General features: G+C 36.8%; 1 protein-coding gene across 1 annotated transcript in view; it reads left to right on the top strand.

The window, feature by feature from the left end:
• Positions 1-913: 913 nt before the first annotated feature.
• Positions 914-20,511, top strand: part of UNC79 (unc-79 homolog, NALCN channel complex subunit) — a 235,537-nt gene continuing 215,939 nt past the window's right edge. Inside the window, exon 1 of the mRNA XM_041757925.1 lies at positions 914-963. Coding sequence (XP_041613859.1) covers positions 942-963 — 22 coding nt within the window. The 5' untranslated portion in view covers positions 914-941. The remainder of the gene's footprint in view (positions 964-20,511) is intronic.

The following is a 20,511-nucleotide window of genomic DNA, read 5'->3' as shown; positions in this document are numbered from 1 at the left end:
GCACAGGGGCTTCCTAACGTTCCTGTTTCCATCCTGGGTAGTTGAAAGGGAGCACACCTGGGTTCCTTCTGTCTCCAGTCTTCCGTTTTTCTTTCCTGTGGCCCTTCCAGCTTCACCATCCGTGGAAATCTCCTCCTTTCCCTAGCCCCAACTTCTGAAGTCTTCTCCCAGCCCCCAGGCAGTGGGACCTCCCATCCTAATCATCAGCAGGAGAGCCCATCAGAGAGGGGAGGCAGAGGGCACGGACCGCAGCACGCCGGGAAGCCATGCTGAGGGTTACTTCTGCATTTCCTTCCTCGCGGTCCTCAGGAGCGTCCTCGCCGCCCTCCGGCCCCGGCAGTCTCCAGCCCGCCCCGGATCCGCCTCCCCCTCCTTCCTCCCGGAGGTTGAGACCAAGCGTGGGACGCACCTGTGTCCCTCTCCGGTCGCCCCGTTGAGGCACACCGGGGGCTGCTCCCGGAGCAGGATTTACAGGCCCGGAGAACGCCAATGGGAGATCCAAATGGTCGGGGACTCCGGCACTTTAAGAGGCTTTTCTCTGGGAAACACCCGTCCCCTCCGAGCGTCTTATGAATGGAAATACTCCTCCCCCGGTCGAGCCCATTTTCCCATTTCACCAGGAGCCGCAGCTTGCTCTCTCCTTTCGGTCTCCCCGCCCACATCAACTCGGGCAGCTCCAGGAGGGGACGGACAGGAAGCCTTTGGCCGCCTATTAAATCCCACCCATTTCTCCGGGGGCGATTTCCTAACCTTCCGGGACCGAATTCTGCAATTTGATGTGCGTTTTGTCCGAATGGTAGCGACACGGGCCTAAGGGAGGGGGAAAGCGAGGGGGTGGGGGGTGGGGGGTATGCGCTCTTTTCCTCGCAACATCGCTGGCGGAGCGAGGGAGCTCACACGACACAGATTTTGGGGCAAAGCCTTTCCATCTGGACAGCACCATGTCCACCAAAGCGGAGCAGTGTAAGTAGCAGCCGGCCCGGCGTTCCGGCCCGGCCTCCGGCTGGGAGCTATTGCAGTTGCGGCGTTTGCGGCTGCCGGGAGACCTTGGCATCGTGCTGGTGCGGGGGTGGGGGCTGAGGTTGGGGCGGGTGGGGGGCGGGGGGCGGAAGAGAAGGTGGGGGAGGGTGGACGTTAATGGCAACGCGGCGCTGTCCCCGGTGCTGAAAAATAATGCGGTCTTCCTCGGGCTTGTGGTGGGGTTTCGTAGGACTGAAAGACCCTGCGAAATGAAATTAAAATGGGGTCATTCTCGGGAGAAAGAAGCCTCATATCTTTCAGATAAACATTTCAGTATCTCTTGTTGGAGTGGGGGAAGGGGGGGCAGCGGCAAATCAGGGGCGGGGAACCGTCAATGTAACCAGAGCCTGCCTGGCCTTCTGAGCATGCCCAGTTCTAGGTGCTGGAGCCATAGGGGAGTTTTGAGTCTGCAGTTTCCACTTCGGGCTGGAGAGGCCAGAAAGGAGAGAAGGGGGAGGGAGCCAGGAGTCAGGCAGAATTCTGGACCAGGGCGAGGAAATCAACTCCGAAATACCTGCACTAATGCAAAAACCAAGCACACTCTTAGGTTAAAAGCAAGAGTTGTTGCTTTGCGTTGAGGTGAAAGGGGCTCTGGGAAAATGATCTAATTATTTTTCCAAAGAGGTTTCCTTTGTAGAACAGCTCACACAAGCTAAAACAAATAGCAGGGGGATTTTAGTTGTCCTAGTAATGACTGACTGTGTGTTTGGTTGGAGGCAACCAGCTAACTCCTTGTGGACAGAGGAAGTTTCTGATATGCTTTCTATATAGCCTCTCTTATTGTAGTGCGCATTTGTAGGCCGTTGTTATGTACTTGGTAGGTTGATTAATGTGAAACCTTTTCCTGACTGCTCTTGAGGGATTCAGGAACTTGTGTTTGTAAATAAAAGATGTTTTTATTAAGCAATGAGTTTGAATTTTTAACAAACATGCCAGAACTTGTTCATCTAATTGACTCATTTCTTTCAAAGAAGTATACAGTTATGTTGAAAATGCTGTCCTGTCACTACTTAAAAGTCTTTGTAATTCTTCTTTGGAATGGCTGTTAAGGCCATTTTGTGAGACACCCAAAATAGTAGTCTCATTATTTTGGGGCAGTATGTTGTAAATGGTATGTATAAGGAGTGTGTCACTTATTCACCAGATAGATGCAATGAACTGAAGGCTCATAGAATTCCCAGACTGATAGTTCATTAGAGATAGTCTATGCCCACCTACCATTCAGTGCTTGTATTTGTTTACAATGTTATTTTTGGAATCTGGAACACCTGAGTTTGAATCCTAGTTCTGCCATTTACTATTTGACCTTGGGCAAGATAATTGACTTCTCTAAACTTTATTTTCTCATCTGTAAACCTGTGGGTAATAGTGCAGATGAGGGGGTTGTTGTGATTACAAGTGAGGGAATACATACAAAAGATTGAGTAGTGAGCCTAGCACATAGCAAGTATTCAATAAATGATAGTTATTTCCCTTTTAATAGTCCATCTCTTCTTAATAGAAAGTTCTTTTGTCATTTTTTGGGGCCTTTTTGGAAAATTAAATCTAAACCTCAAAGATAAATTTTGCTTCTACAGAGGCTTTCAAAAAAATTGAATGCATTATATTCTGAGTAATGGTAACATAGTTGGAATCAGTGTGAACTTCCCACTTGAGGATATCACACCCTTGAAGGTTTTATTATAGTATGTTGTTAAAAAACCACCACCTGTCATTTGATTTTATAGTTACCATTACGTAACTTCAGGTTGAAACCAGCGAGTATTTCTGCCTTCATTCTGTGTTTTCTCTTCCTTGTTATATTTTGAGATGCACTGAATGCTTTGTCTTATATCTTTCCTGGGCAGTTAATACCAGGATCGATAAAATCTACAAGTGGATTTGGTTGTGTAGTGCAGGTGGTTTGTAGTTAAGAAGCTATTTTATAATTGTTTATAAAACATTGTTTTTCCTCTGTAGATGATGGAAAGGACACCATATTTGAAACTAAAACATGTGGATTTGCATTTTGTATGCCCTCCTGATTAATTCTGAGACATCAGCAATTAACTTAATACTTTTGTGCCTCAGAGTTTCCATCTTTAAAGTAAGGAGTAATAGTACCAGGTGTCTTTGTTTAATCTTAAATGTTGTAGAGGGCAAAGGAGGTAAATGTGAAAAGAATAACAGTGCTCTGAGTGTTTTTAGGTGTCTTTATTTAGAGTGAAGGGAAGTTAAGAATTTCTTTCTCTCTTACATGCATTAATATGAATGGATTGTCACTCTAGTGCACATTATATACCTGAAAATAGAGCAAACACAAGAAAAGCTGCATGGTGGTTGTTCATGAAGGGTGAATACTTTTTAATAAAAAGAAATTGCAGATCTGTGACATTTTTTATTTGGACTTGGTAGGAATATGGTTAGGAGGAAGGAGAAAGAGAAGGGAAGGCCACGAGATTTTTCTCCTACTGGATGTGAAGACCACCAGAACGGGAGAGAACTAAAGAGTTCATTTATCCTCTGCGTTCAGGAGTATTATGCACAATACCACTCCCTGAGGAAGGGGAGAATTAGGTTTAATATAATGTCAAAATATTATTTCTGTTACTCTTCTTCCTGAGGCCTCTTGATGTAGGTAGAGGTTTCAGTGGTGCAGGAAGTGGACATAGTTTGGTTGAACCAGCAAGAGGAAGCACTTGAATTTCAACCCAAACAGATTACGTGATTTACCTTTGAAATGTAAAGTATCACAGATATGTGAAAAATGGTTTTCTTTTTATGTAGTGGTATTTTCTTGTATGAAATAAGTAATAATGATGAAAGGCTACTTTTAGCTAAGATATAGTTTGGAGCTGTTTTTATACATTCAGTCTGTTTCCTGTGTAATGTGCAGAACATCATAACAGAAGATGAAAGCTTCCTAGCAATTTCTTAGGCGATTGCACAGAGCTAAAACTTTTTTCCTCCAAATGCTTCTTTTTCTTACAAAGTTCACTGTAGTGAAAATGTTTTTGTAGCTGATATGGAGTCTTAAATGATAAAAATAAGAAATTGTCATTCTTTTTTGGGGGGTTATAAGGAGTCCATCTCCTTTCCTTTCCTCTGTCTTCTAAGAGTTAAAATTGAATAATCCCAAGTACTTTAGATGTGCTCTTTCACAAGAAGCTTGCTTTTAATAACAGCAGAAGTTAAGAGCTGAGGTTCTAGAATCAGACTGCTGCCTAGGTATGAATCCTGGCTCTGTTTCTTGCAATCTCTGTGACCTTGGACATGTTAACTCAACCTAAGCATCGACTACCTTATCTATAAAATGGGGATAGTCATAGTTGTAAAGATTAAATGAGGTGATCCACAAAAGTGCTTAGCACAGAATTCTGGCACATAAAGTGGAGTTAATAAATGTTAGCTACTTGTATCATCATTATCAAGTATAAAATCTTGTGCTTGCTGCTAAAATGAGGATAATTATAAATTTGGATATAGCCCCCCAGAGTGTAGCAGGAAAAAAAAGAGTAACCATGATATTACTTAAATGGGACATGGGCTATTGGACTATTTTTTATTCTCCTTTCCTCTTCTCTGAGTCTCCTCTATAGCAATAATCAGCCTAACCCATTTTTAGGTGGGAAGGAATCTCTGCATGGCAATTCCTTGACTTGGTATATCTAGCAAGGCACTGGCTAATCGCCTAAACAGAACATTTCTAAAGCATGATTTACCTATCCATGAGCTTTTGTATTATGATGACAGTGTAGCAGCTGATAAACACAAATCACTTATGTAAATATCCATCAAAATGTTTGCCAAATTTAGAAATTAACCTCAAAGTTTGAATATAAGCTTAAAATAGCTAATTATAGAAATGCGAATAAATGTGATTTTTAATGTATTTATCCTACTCAACATCTTTATCTCAGTAACTAAAAATCTTTTTGATTATATGAAGAAGAAACACTTTTAAGAGTAGAGATAATTAGCACTATAATTTTAAGTTGAACTTGGCCCTTTCCCATGCATCTTTAAAGGCCATGTTTAGAGAAATCAATAGAGTATTTAAAAACATGTTTATACACATTATATTACTATATAGACTATCATTATATTGCTAATATTATAATAGAAAAGCGCTTTGAATAGCTCTGTAAACTGCAGCCATTTAGAAATCTGGGCACAACAACATTGCTAATTTCTTGTATAGGAAAGCTAGTTTTATTCATATATGCAGAAATTGGAGTAGGCTATTAACCATATTTGTGGTAGCAAAAAGAGCACATGGTTTTAGCTCTTGTCTTACATAGTTTCTCTGCATCATTTGACAGTAGTTGCCACATTTTTTATTTAAACTTTTCTTTTCTTTCTTTTCTGGCTGTTCCTACTCAGATTTTTTTTCTTGGGCTACTTTCTTCTACTTATCCTTTATGAACAGAATTCTGGCATTAGTTGTCCCCTCCTGCTTTAATTGCACAGATTCCTGGTTTCATTCGCTTTCATGGTATCAGCTATTGCCTCTATGTGGATGGCACTCAAATACAGTTTTCTAGTCTCAACATGTCTCTTGAACAAAAGCCTCTCTCGCCATCTAGGTATCTTGTAAGGCATCTCAAACCCAAACTCATTGTCTTCCCCACCAAGCTTGTACTCCTTTATGTATTACTCTTATTAATGAATAGCACCACTGTCCACTGAGTAGCACCACCACCTGCCCATTCAAAGTCAAAAAATTGAGTCTTCTTGAACTTCTCCTACTGTCTGTTATTACTATTCAACAAATCACTAACACTTTTTGATTCTAGCCCATGCAACTAAATTGGTGCCTAACTCCTTAATCTACTTACATTGGATTTTTGTTTTTGTTTTTTTTTGTTCCTCCAATGTACCATGTTCTTTTTGCCTGAAATGCTTTCTTTTCCTCCATGTCCTCTTCTTTGCCTTTCTTTAGTTCAATATTTAGCTTGGAAGCCCTGCCCGATTGCCAGTCTTCCCATGTATGCCCCACTCATGTGCTCACACTGTATTGAATAATTTGTTTTCTGGTCAGGTGTGCTCATTTATTTTGTGTGTAGACTGTATTATGTTTGTTTCTGTGTCTCCAGTGTGCAAACACTATCATCTAATGCACTTGTATGTGCAAAAGACTGTTTCTTGAAAGTAAAAAATGATTGAAGATGAATTAAATGTCTTTTATAAGGAAGGATTACAAAGCCAATTTTTGGATATCATTAATTTGAAGACATCACATTTTTGTTAATGTGAAGGTCTGCTTTAATATAATATGAACATAAACTGTATAGAATGCATGCTTTTCAAATGGATTTACAAGTAAATAAAAATACTTAAAAAATATGTAAAACATTTGCCAAGATAAATTTTATGATATTTATATAACAAGTTACCCTTTTTTCTGAACATTGTTTTTATTTCTTATTAGTTAAAATTTTGTTACTATATTCAACATAATAATTATGATTCCTAATTTGTAGACAATCTTAGCACGCAGCCAGCTGTTTTTCTTATGAAAAAGTGACAGTACATTTGAAGTCAGGGACTCTTTATGCTGTAATTTGACGTGGATCTTTGATAATCTTTTGATAATTTGATAATTCAGGTTTTATGTATTGATTACTCAAGCAATAAATAGGCTTTAAGTTGTATTTTCATTTTGTAGTGTTGTGTTACAAACTCAGATACATTCATTGCTTATATTCTGAAAAGATGTGGGTAACTCTGCATAAATGGGCATATATATTGGTTTAGAATTGAAATGTTTATTGCACCAAGAAGTACATTAAGCAAAATGTTTCCTTATCAATACACTTGTTTTCTGTAGTGTGGAAAGCTCAGCCATTTATTTTATTTAGAATTTTTAGCTTTTTTCAATTCATATGTTATATTTCTGTCTTGTTTTTCTCTTCTTTTGTGGTACCAAGCAATCTGTATTTCATCAACTTGTCCATTCATTTATTCAGCAAATATTTATTGGGTGTTTACAATGTTTCCGGCTCTGGAGGAGCTTACATTTAAGTGCCCAGGGGCATCATACTTTGCTGAGCTGTAGATACTCTATTGTCAGCTTTCCATTGATATGCTTGTCTAGGTCCCTAAAACCAATAGGAAATTGAAGTGAATTTGTCATTACTTATTCATAGAGAGCCAGTACTTGCTCCTTGTGACCTTATTGCTTTTTTTTTTTTCCTTATTGTAGGCTAAAAAATTTTTTTAGAGATTCTTGTTAGAATCTGCCTTCCCCATTCAACGTTGTTCTTATTTTCCAGATTTTTCTGGTTATTCTTTTTCATTCTTCCAAGTTAATTTTATATTCAAATTATAGATCTCCATAAAAAGGTTTGATGGCATTTTTATAGGTATCACATTAAAATCAGGAAATAACTTACTTAGGTAGAACTAAAGTCTTTAAGATATTGAATCTTACTGTCTAAGAACATGGTATGTCTCCATTTGCTCGCGTCTTTTGATGCCTTTTCAGGGATGCTTTTAGAATTTTTTGTTAAGCTTATTTTAGTATTTTCTTTTATCTTTTTCTATCGTAATTCGGGTCTGTCCTCCATCCTTTTACGTGAAGGCCATTGATTTTTGTATGCCAATTTTATAACCTTCCTTTACTAAATTACTTTCTTTCTGTAGTGATTTACCATTTATTTTTTGGGTTTTTAAGATATAATTATATAATCTGTGAATAGGAAATACTTTTATCCTTTCTTTTCATCCAATTCTTATATATCATATTGCTTTCTCTTTTCTAATTGCATTGGTGAGTATCTCCAACACCATGTTAAATATGGCATAGAGAATGAGTATTCTTGTCTTATTTTTAATTTTGGTAGGAAATCCTCAAGTATTTCTCTATTAAGTAAGGTATTATTTGGGGCTGAGGTATTATATTAAGGAAGTATCCATCAATTTCTTTGTTATTGAGTCTTAAAAAAAAACCTGACTGGTGCTGAATTTTCTGTATCTATGGAAACCATATGACTTCTCTTAATTTTATCAATATGCTAGATTTTGTCCTAATTAATTTTTACATTGATATTCATGAGTTAGATTGGTTCACAGGTTTTCTTTTCTTTTTTATCTATCTTACTATCATCTATCTGTCTATCTATTTATCTATCTATCATCTATCTATCAATCATCTACCTATCATCTATTTATGTAGGCAGCGGGGGTTGGGTGTAGATCTAGTCAGGACCTGAGAACAATGTTATTATTCACTGTGGAAAATGAATTTGAAAGTTGTCCTTCTTTTTTATGCTTTGGACTAATTAAAGTAACACTGAGGGTTATCTGATCCTTAAGTTTGCTCTAGTTCCCCTGTAAAACTGTCTGGTGTGGTGTACTTTTGTAGTGGAATTCTTTACTTCTTTCTGTATTTCTATGACCCTTGTTCTGTTTAGAATTTCTGTTTCTACTGGGGTCAATTTTGGTAAGTTTTATTTCTCTAAAACATAACTCATTTCATCTGAGTTTTCAAATTTGTATAGAATTATGCAAAAGAATTTTCATCAGATATTCAATTCAATCAGATATTTTCTCTATTTCCTTGTCATTGCTAATATTGTGCTTTTAATGCTGTATATTTGTGTTTTTTTCTCTGCCCCATCCCCTCTGCCCTGCCTGCTCCCAACCTCTCTTCTCTGGATAAAGTGAGTTAGCAGTTTGTACATTGTTAATTTCTTAAGGAACTAGATTTTGGATTTAGATATTGATTCTTTTTTTTTTTTAATTTTTATTTATTAATGATAGTCACAGAGAGAGAGAGAGAGAGAGGCAGAGACATAGGCAGAGGGAGAAGCAGGCTCCATGCACCGGGAGCCTGATGTGGGATTCGATCCCGGGTCTCCAGGATCGCGCCCTGGGCCAAAGGCAAGCGCCAAACCACTGTGCCACCCAGGGATCCCCTAGATATTGATTCTATTGTTTTTTGGTTTCTAAATTTCTGCCATTTATGATTAATTCTTTTTCTTGATTTCTTTGTTTTATTTTGGTGTTCTCTAGAAAGCTTTTCGAGTTGGGTGTTAGTTTGTTTTAATATTTTTGATACAGGCATTTTATGCAATGTTTTTCTTTGATGCTTCCTTTAGCTCTAGCCTACATTCAGATAATGTCAGGTCTTTAGTATTATTGTCAAGAAATCATGCAGTTTAATTTTGTATTTTGGCTTTGATCCAAGAGTTGTTCAAAAGTGGAAGGAAACTTAAAAAAATTTTTGTTATTGATTTTTCTTTTTATTGTATTATAATCTGAGGATGACATTTGCATTATTTTTCTTTGGAACTACTAAGGTTTTTTTTCTGTGGCCTAAGATTTTTGAGTTTTTGTGAGTGTTCTATGTGTGCTTGAAAAGAAGTTATAATCTCTTTATCTGGGATTCAGAGTTTGATATAGATCTGTAAGATTTATCTTATTTATGTTGTTTAGGTCTTTTGTACCATTATTAATTTTTTGTCTGCCTGATCTTGGATTGTGAGAGGTATGTTAAAGTCTATTATTAATGTGTTTTTGTCTATTTCTCCTTGCATCTCCTGTAGGTTGCTGCTTAATGAAGGCTATTGCTGTGTTATTGGGTACATAAATATTAATAACTGTAATATCTTCATTGTGAATCGTAGGCTTCAGCATTATAAAGTGTCTTTCTTTATATATTTTAATGCTTTAGGGTCTCAATTCCACCCTGTCAGATATCAAGATTATGAATCCTATTTCCTTTTTATTTGTGTTTGCCTAATACATCTTTTTCCATCCTTTTATTTTAACTCTTTTGAATCTCTTTGTTTTAGGTGTGTCTCTTGTATTCTGCATAGTGTTGGATTTTGCTTTATTAGCCAATCTGAAAATCCTTTTCTTTCAATAGGTGAGTTAAGCCCATTTACATCTATTGATATTATTAATATGTTTGGCCTCAGTTCTGTCACACTGTTTTATTTTTGTCTTTTGTATCTATGCTTTTGCATCATGCAGTGGGTTTTATCTGCTTGTTTGTTTCACTGGTTAACTTTTTATTAATACCTTTATATACCATTAGTCCATTTTTTAGAGGGGGGTTACTTAACTGGTTACCTACATTAAACAACACTGAAATTATCTGGTAACCTCTTCTCCTTTACTCCTTCTATCTCTCGATCTGATCTAAAGCAATAGCCTTTTATTTCCAATTAGTGTCTATTAGACAGTTGTATTCATTTGCACTCCTTATTTCTCCACCCCAGTTGTTGATAATTATACTATATCTACTATATTCTCTCCTTTATAGCCACAGTTTAGCTTTGTTCTACAGGTATATTTATATCCAGTGACCACCACTGATTCTTATGTTAATGTCTCTCAGTCTTTGCAATTGTCTGAATGTCCTTTTCTGATAGATTCTTTAGGAAGGGTTCACAGGACCAATGTACCCAAAAGTTTGGCAAGTTTATTGTAGTTTGCAGCTTTGTACTTGGAGATCGCTTTGGTTAGATATAAAATCCTTGACTCCTATTTCCCTACCTTGAGTATTTAAAATTTGTTAGACTGTTTTTTTGGGGGGAGGTGGGCATTAAGAATTGTTGAAAAGTCTGATGGCAGTCTTACTTTCTTTACCTTACAAGTACTTAAGCCTTTTTGCCTGATTGCCCAAAGGTTTTAAAATTTTCCTTTAAAATAGTTTTAACTAGGGCAGCCTGGGTGGCTCAGCGGTTTAGCGCTGCCTTCAGCCCAGGGCCTGATCCTGGAGACCCCGGATTGAGTCCTGCGTTGGGCTCCCTGCGTGGAGCCTGCTTCTCCCTCTGCCTGTGTCTCTGCATCTCTCTCTCTCTCTCTCTGTGTGTCTCTCATGAATAAATAAATAAAATCTTAAAAAAAAAAGTTTTAACTATAATATGATTCAGTGTTGGTCATGCTGAAATGCTGGTGTATCTTTTCAATATGTAATTTCAAGGTTTTTTTTTTTTTAAGTTTTAGGAAAGGGATGCCTGGGTGACTCAGTTGGTTAAGCATCTGCCTTCTGCTTAGGTCATGATCCTGGGGTCCTGGGATTGAGTTCTACATTAGGCCCCTTGCTCAGCGGGGAGTCTGTTTTTCCCTCTGCCTCTACTGCTCCCCCTGCTTATGCTCTCTCTCTCTGTTAAATAAATAAAACCTTTAAAAAAAGTAAATTTTAGGAAGGTGTTCTAGAATTATAGTTTTAGTATTTATTTTGTTCTATTGTTGGATATTCTCTGCGGTCCCTATCATGTTTTGTTTTGTTTTTGTTTTTGTTTGCTTATCTTCTATATGGATCACTTTTTGGGGAATATTTTAAAAATTGCTTTCCTCATTTCTTTTGAGCTTCTTAAGAGTTACCCATGCATTTTTATTACTCTATATGTGAACCAGCCTATTCATGGTGATTCTGCATATATATAGAAATATATTTATTTAACCCTTAATTTGAAATGTCAAATATAAATAAAAAAGTAAAACTATTCAGTTCAGTATCATATTTCTCATACCTTATTCATTATAAGCAAGTACAAGCATCTGACTATGTCATTACAGTCTTTTAGTGTACGCATGCCCATATACCTACATATTGGAATACATGTTATTTTGTTTTTGTTTTCATGGAAATAATTTTTTTTTTTAAATTTTATTTATTTATGATAGGCACACAGTGAGAGAAAGAGAAGCAGAGACATAGGCAGAGGGAGAAGCAGGCTCCATGCACCGGGAGCCCGACGTGGGATTCGATCCCGGGTCTCCAGGATCGCGCCCCGGGCCAAAGGCAGGCGCCAAACCGCTGCGCCACCCAGGGATCCCTCATGGAAATAATTATATATAAAATATTCACCAATTTTCAAGGCATAGTTTAATGAATTTTGCCAAGTATATACAAGAGTGTAACCACTACCCTAAACCAGTATAAAGAATAGTCCCCTTATCTTAAAAAGATAACTTGTGGGATCCCCGGGTGGCTCAGCGGTTTAGCGCCTGCCTTTGGCCTAGGGCGCGGTCCTGGAGTCCCGGGATCAAGTCCCACGTCAGGCTCCCGGCATGGAGCCTGCTTCTCCCTCTGCCTGTGTCTCTACCTCTCTCTCTCTCTATGTCTATCATGAATAAATAAATAAAATCTTAAAAAAAAAAAAAAGATAACTTGTGTGCCTTTGCTCTTTTTTTAAAATTATAGTTGACACACAATGTTACATTAGTTTCAGGGGTACAACATTAGTGATTTGACAAGTTTATATGTTATGCTATGCTCACCACAGGTGTCACTACCGTCTATCACCATATAATGCTATTAAAGTGCCACTAACTATATTCCCCAAGCTGTACCTTTTAGTCTCTTGACTTATTCACACCATAAATGAAAACCTGTATCTTCTACTTCCCTTCACTCATGTTGCCCATCTCCCCCATTCCCTTTCTTCTGGCAACCATCAGTTTGTTCTCTGTATCAATAGGTCTGTTTGTGATTTTTAGTTTATTCATTTGTTTTTATTTTAAAATTCCATATATTAATGAAATCATATGGCATTTTTCTTTTTCAGTTTAACTTATTTATCATAGTACCCTCTAGGTCCATCCATGTTGTCATAAATGGCAAGATCTCATCCTTTTATGTGGCTGAGTAATATTACATTACATATATGTGTGTGTGTGTGTGTGTATATATATATATATATATATATATATATATATGTATATGCATATCATCTTTGTCCATTCTATGGATACTTGGGCTTCTTCCATGTCTTGGCTATTATAAATAATGCTGCAAAAACATATGGGTGAATATATCTTTTCAAATTAGTGTTTGTTTTCTTTGGGTAAATACTTGTTGGTAGAATTACTGGATCATATGGTATTTCTATTTTTGATATTTTGAGGAATTTCCAATTCTGTTTCCACAGTGGTTGCACCAATTTACCTGCACCTTTTTTTTTTTTTAAAGATTTTATTTATTTATTCATGAGAGACACAGAGAGAAAGGTAGAGACAGGCAGAGGGAACCTGATGCAGGATTCGATCCCAGGACTCTGGAATCATGCCCTGAGCCGAAGGCAGATGCTCATCCGCTGAGCCACACAGGAGTCCCTGCACCTTTGCTTTTGATCTCCTTCCTCTATGCTGGGTCTCAGACAGATGCTGATCTGGTTTCTGTTGCTGTAGTGTTGAGTTTTCAAGAATTTATATGAATGGAATAATTCAGAACATAGTCTTCTGTTAGACTTATTTTATTTAGCATAATGTTTTTGAGGTTAATTCATGTTATTCATTAATATTTTCCTCCTTTTTATTGCTCCATAATATTTCATGGTATGCATATAATATTTGGATTGTTTTCAGTTTTTGGCTGTTACAAATAATGCTGCTAAAAGTACTTGCATACCTACTTCCATGTGAGCATACTTTTTTATTTCTCGAGAGTGAGTATCTAGGAGTAGAAATGCTTGACAGTATGGTCAGTGAATATTTAAGGTTTTAAAATACTGCCATATTACTTTTCAAAGTGGCTGTAACATTTTGCATTCTAACACGTAATGTAGGAGGGAGTTCTATTTGTCCCAATCCTTACCAACATTTGGTATTGATTTGGTATTAACTTTAGTTGTTCTAGTGGGTGTATGTAGTGGTATCTCATTAAGGTCTTCATTAGCATTTATCTGAGGACTACTAATCTCGAACATCTTTTTGGTTTATTGGCCATTTCTATATCTTCTTATGGACATGTTTCTTTCAATCTTTTGTCACCTTTTATTAGATTTTTTGGTTTTCTCATTGAGTGTTTTTATATATTCTGTGTACAAGCTCTTTGTCTTGAAAATTTTTGCTTCCAGTCTGTGCCTTACCTTTGTGTGTTCTTAGCTATGACTTTTGAGAAGCGAAACTTTCAAATCATGAAGTCCATTTTATCAATTTTTTTCTTTTGTTATTTTTAATGCTTTTGATATTCTGTTTAAGAAATATTGTCCTCTTCTAATGACACAAAGGTTTTCTCCTAGAAATATAGTCGTTTAATTTCTACCTTTAGGTCTATGAACATTTTGAGTCATGTTTGGAAAGAGGTAAGATTTGAGCTTCATTATTTCCATATATAATATCCAGTTTTTCCAGCACCATTTGTTGTAAAAAAAACTATCTTGTTTCCATTGAGTTATCTTGGTATCTCTGTTGAAAATCAACCGATTATATATGATTGTGTCTATCTCTAGACTTTATTCTGTTTATTCCTTATGCCAGTGACATACTCTCTTTATTATTGCAAGTTTATAGCAAGGCTTGAAACCCAGTAGTATGTGTTCCAACTTTGTTCTTATTTTTAAAAATATTTTAATTATTTTAGGTCCTTTTCTTTCTATGGAAATTTAAAAACCAATGTGATTTTTTTTGAAAGAAACTTATTTGGATCTTTGGCCTAGATCAGTATTGGGAGGATTATTATTTTAGCAACTGGGTTTTCTGATCCTTGGAATGATTTGTATGTGCACTTATTTAGGCCTTGTTTAATTTCCCTTTCTAATGTCTTGCAATTATCACATCATTCATTAAATTTATTCCTTAGTATTTTTGTGGAGTTGTTTCCAGATTTCATTTTCTAATTATTTGCTGTTAGTATAGAGAAATACAGTTAAGTTTTCTGTGTTGAGCTTATAGTCTGCACTGCTGCAATGCTTGTTACTTATTAGTCTGGTAATTTTTTTGCGGGGGGATTACTTAAGGTTTTAAATACACATCATTGGGATCCCTGGGTGGCGCCGCGGTTTGGCGCCTGCCTTTGGCCCAGGGCGCGATCCTGGAGACCCGGGATTGAATCCCATGTTGGGCTCCTGGTGCATGGAGCCTGCTTCTCCCTCTGCCTGTGTCTCTGCCCCTCTCTCTCTCTCTGTGACTATCATAAATAAAAATTAAAAAAATTAAAAAAAAAAATACACATCATTATGTCATCTGTGAATAAAGAAAATTTTATATCTACCTTTCCAGTCTTTATGCCTTGTATTTCTTCTTATTGCCTTATTGCACTGGCCAGGACCTCCAGAACAATGTAAATGAGAGTTATGTGAGCATACATCTTTGCTTTATTATTCATGTTTAGGTAGAAAGCTTTGAGCCTTTCATGATATTAAACTAACCTTACATTCCTGAAATAAACCACATCGGGTTATTATGTATATCTTTAAAAAATGTTGTTGTATTCCCTTTGCTAATATTTTGTTAAAAGTTTTTCTATTTCATGATAGATATTGGTCTATGATTGATATGGGTCTTGTATCTTTCTCTGGTTTTGGTATCAGAATAAAATTGTCCTCATAAAATGAGTTGGGAAGGGTTCTCCTTTCCCATATTTTCTGAAAGAGTTTGTATAGAAGTGATACTCATTTTTCCTTAAATTTTTGATAAAATCCATGACTGAAGCCACTGGGCCTAAAGACTGTTTTTCTTTCTTCTTTTTTTGGGAAGTTTCAAATTTTAAATTCAGTTTAATTGATTTGGAGGTGTTCAAGTTTTTTGTAACTGTTGTTTTAATTTCTTCTTTATACTTCTTTATGTCCCTCAGGAATATATCCATTTTGTTCATTTGTCAGATTTGTCCAGTGGTCCATTTATTGGCATAAAGTTATTTGTAACCATCCTTTTATCCCTTTATCTTTTTAAAAACATCTTTCATTTCTGATATTGGCAATTTATATCTCTGTCTTTTTTCTTGACTTGTGTGGTTAGAGGTTTATCAGTCTTTTCAAAGAATAGCATTTGGCTTTATTTTCTCTAATGATTTTCTATTTTATTGATTTCTACACTTATCTATGCAGTGTCCTTCCTTTGGGTGCTTTGGATTTAATTTGCTCCTCTTTTTCTGTTTTTTTTTTTTAGAGTGAAAGCTTATATTATTGATTTGAGACCTTTCTGCTGTTCTGACGTAGGCACATAAAACCAGAGATTTCCTTGTATATCCTACTTTAGCTGCATTCCACAAATTATGATAGGTTGTATTTTCATAATTGTTCAATTCAAAATATTCTCTAATTAATATTGTAATTTTTCTTTGACCTCCAAGTTTCTATAGTATTGTGTTAATTTCCAAATTTTTGGGATTTTTCCTGGTTATTTTATTTATTGTTTTTGAGTTCTAACTTAATTCCATTTTTGTCAGAGAACATAATCTATATGATTTTAGTCTTTTGGCATTAATTGAGACTTGTTTTATGGTCCAAAATGTGGTCTATACTGTAAGTATCCCATATACTTGAGAAGAATGAGTGTTCTGCAATTTTTGAGTGATGTGTCCAAATATATGCTCTTGCTGTTTGTTTTCTGTCAGTTGATGATAAAAGTATATTGCAGTTTTTAACTATGATTATCAAATTGTCTATTTTTCCCTTTAAATCTGTTGATTTTTGCTTCATGTATTTTGAAGCTCTATTATTGGGTTTGTACTTATTTATAATTTTATGTTTTCCTGCTGAATCTTCTGTTTTATCATTATGAAGTATCTTCGTTATTCTTGTTAATATATTTTGTTTTGAAATCTATTTATCTGATGTTAATAATGCTACTTTAGCCTATTTTGTTTGCTGTTTATGTGGTGTATATTTCCCATTCCTTTTTTTGCAACCTAAAAATTTTCCATTAGCTTCTTAAGTATTGTATTTTGCATTTTTAAGTAAAGATAAGCCCTAGCAATTAGAATGCACATTCCCTGGGGGCACCTGGCCAGCTCAGTCTGTGGAGCATGCGACCATGTTACTCTTGATCTCCAAGTTAGTTGTAAGTTCAAGCCCCATGTTGGGGGTAGAGATTGCTTAAAAATAAAATCTTAAAAAAAAAAAAAAGTTTAGAATGTACATCTTTAATTTTTCACAGTTAACATACAGTTAGTTATGTACATTACTTAATATATAGAAATCTTGCAACCTTAAACGCTTACATCACTATTTTATAGTTATAATATGTAATACAAATACATATATCTATATACACATTATATACCCCACAAGGCAATGTTACCATTTTACTTTTAAAATTATATGGTTAGGGGATCCCTGGGTGGCGCTGCGGTTTGGCGCCTGCCTTTGGCCCAGGGCGCGATCCTGGAGACCCGGGATCGAGTCCCACGTCGGGCTCCCGGTGCATGGAGCCTGCTTCTCCCTCTGCCTGTGTCTCTGCCTCTCTCTCTCTCTCTCTCTCTCTCTCTCTCTGCGACTCTCATAAATAAAAAAAAAAAAAAAAAAAAAAATTAAAAAAAAAATAAAATAAAATTATATGGTTAAAAAGAAAGAAGAAAAAGAAAATACATTCTTTTGTATTTACCAAGAGATTTGCCATGTCTGGTGCTCTTCATTGTTTTCTGAATGTTCAGGTTTCTATTTAGTGTCATTTCTCTTCAGCCCCCAGACTTCCTGTATCCTTTTTTGTGGTGCAAGTTTGCTTGTGACCAAATTTCTTGGATTTCTTTTGTCTGAAAATGTCTTTATTTTGCCTTTATTCTCGAATAATATTTTTGCTGAAATTAGAATTCTGATTTGAGAGTTTTTTTTTTTTTTAAGATTTTATTTATTCATGAGAGACACACAGAGAGAGGCAGAGACATAGGCAGAGGGAAAAGCAGGCTCCATGCAGGGAGCCATGTGGGACTCGATCCTGGGAGCTCAGGATCATGCCCTGAGCCAAAGGCAGATGCCCAACTGCTGAGCCACCCAGGCGCCCGAGAATTTTTTTTTTTTCTTTCAGTACTGTAAAGATAATTTTCATCTGGCCTTCATGTTTCAGAGGGGAATTTAGCCATCAATCTCAGTATGTCCATATTGTATATGTAATACATTGTTTTTCTCTTGCTGCTTTCAAGATACATTGTTTTTCCTTGACTTTCAAGAGTTTGAATATCATATGGGTTTCTATTGGCATGGGAAATCTTTGGCTGTTATTTCTTCGTGTATTTTTTTTTTTGCTCTATTTTTTGTCCTCTCCTTCCAATTACACATCCATAATTTTACTGTGTAGTATTATCTAATAGGTCTCTGAGGCTCTGTTCATCCCCCCCCCCATCTTTTATTTTCTCTGTTCTTTAACCTTTAACCTTGCAGATCAACCTTGTTGATCTGTTTTCAAGTTCATGTACTCTCCTTTGTCATGTCCATTTGGCTGTTAAGTATATCCAGTGAATTTCTTTTATTTCAGAAATTCTATTTTTCAGTTCTAGGATTTCCATCTTGTTCTTTTTTTATTATTTTTATTTTCCTCTGAGACTTCTTATTTCTCTGATGAGAGTTTAATGCATTAAAAACATGTTTTATTTTATTTCATTGAGGATAGTTTATAAAGCAGTAACATATACCTTGCCTGTTAGTTCCAGCATCTGTTTGATTTCATGATGGAACTAGACTGATTTTCTTTTCTTCTCAGAATGTGTTTCATTTTCTTGGTTCTTTGCATGTTGGATAATTTTGGATTGTATCCTGGACATTATAAATGTGCAGTTGTGGATACTTTGGATTCTGTCATTTTTCCACTGACAAATAGTGTTTTCTTTATTTTAGTGGGGCATATGCTTGGCTAGGCTTGGACTCCAGACTCTGTTGCTTGTGCAGTAACTTCTTACTCTGTTCAGGTCTTTTGCCTTTAAGTAGGCTGCTTTGAATTGGCTCTGTATTTCTGTGGTTCAGGTGTCAGTCCGGGAAGGTGAGTATTTGGAATTTTCAGGTCCCCTCTCTAGCTCTTTTCTCTGGTGGGGTTCCCTCCCCTTGCTTCCGAAGGATTCAGGGTTTGCCAACATTCCTTCTCTGGGGTTCCTGGTCAGAAAAATTATGGGTTTTCTATGTCTGCCTTCACCACTGTGCATGCTGAGTGGACTGTGCTTAGCCCCAGGCTAAAAGCCATGGAGATGGGAACTTAACTACTTTCACTGCCTGTCTTTTCTTCTTCTTGGTGGCTGGAAATCCCTAGCAGAGTCTTTCTGAGTCTGTCCTTTCTCCTGTACATTCAGGCAGGGTTTTTTTTTTGTTGTTGTTGTTGTTCCATTATGTCTAAGGTTTATAGTTGTTTTCCGCAAAGAGGAAGAGGGATGGTTGGTAGAGGATTATTTATCATAACCAAAAGTCACTTCATTTCTTTTTAATTTTTAAGAGTCTCTCCTTTCCATGTCTTATTTTTTAAAGCATTACCCATGTGTGTTTTATTTATTATTATTATTATTATTATTTATTATTAATTTATTCCTGTGTTTCTACTGGTTTAATCTTCATTTAAAAATTTCTTTTGGGGGCAGCCTAGGTGGCTCAGTGGATTAGGTGCCGCCTTCACCCAGGGCGTGATCTTGGAGACCCGGGATTGAGTCCCACATCAGGCTCCCGGTATGAGCCTGCTTCTCCCTCTGCCTTGTCTCGCGCTCTCTAAAAAAAAAAAAAAAAAAAAAAAAAAAAAAAAAAAAAAAATTTCTTTTGGGGCAGCCTAGGTGGCTCAGTGGTTTAGTGCCGCCTTCAGCCCAGGGCGTGATCTTGGAGACCCGGGATTGAGTCCCACATCAGGCTCCCTGTATGGAGCCTGCTTCTCCCTCTGCCTGTGTCTCTCTCTCTCTACTCTGTGTCTCTCATGAGTAAATAAATAAAATCTTTAAAAAAATTTTTAAAAATAAAAAATTTCTTTTGGCCATCTGGATGGCTTAGTCGGTCGCTCATCTCTCTTTTTTTTTTTTTTCCATTCATTTGACTCTTGATTTTGGCTCAGGTCATGATCTCAGGGGTGAGATTGAACTCTGTGATGGGCTCCCCACTCAGTGGGTAGTCTGCTTCTCTCCCTCTCTTTCCCTCTGCCTCTACCCCAGCTTGGGTGTACTCTCTCTCTAAAATAAATAAATAAATCTTAAAAACACATAAAAATCTTTTCTTATATTTCTAATTCTCTCCAGAGTTCTTTCACCTTTTTTCAAAATCTCTCTTATTCTCTAATCACCTAATTTCATAGTGTTCAATAACACAGCTCAATTTCCTTTAGTTTATTTTGAAATATTAGGTTACAGTTTTTATCTCTTTAGTGGATATGTCTCTGCGACTTAGTCTCTCTTCCTATGATAAATTTGTATGGGATTTTTTGTTGCTCATTTTTTTTTAAAGATTTTATTTATTTATTCATGACAGAAAGAGAGAGAGAGAGAGAGAGAGAGAGAGAGAGAGAGAGAGAGGGAGAGACACTGGCAGAGGAAGAAGCAGGCTCCATGCAGGAAGCACACCTGGGACTTGATCCCAGGTCTTCAGGATCACACCCTGGGCTGAAGGTGGCACTAAACCACTGGGCCACGGGGGTTCCCCTGTTGCTCATTTTTTTTTTTAAGATTGATTGATTGATTTATTCATTCATTCATTCATCATTCATTCATGATAGACATAGAGAGAGAGAGGCAGAGACACAGGCAGAGGGAGAAGCAGGCTCCATGCAGGGAGCCCAACGTGGGACTTGATCCCCGGTCTCCAGGATCCCACCCTGGGCTGAAGGTGGCACTAAACCACTGAGCCACCCGGGCTGCCCATCATTTTTTAAGCAAAA

This window comes from Vulpes lagopus, chromosome 6, assembly GCF_018345385.1.
Source record: "Vulpes lagopus strain Blue_001 chromosome 6, ASM1834538v1, whole genome shotgun sequence".
In the NCBI taxonomy this organism is placed as follows: domain Eukaryota; kingdom Metazoa; phylum Chordata; class Mammalia; order Carnivora; family Canidae; genus Vulpes; species Vulpes lagopus.
The sequence above is the reverse complement of the archived record's forward strand: the minus strand, read 5'-3'. Positions and strand labels throughout refer to the sequence as shown.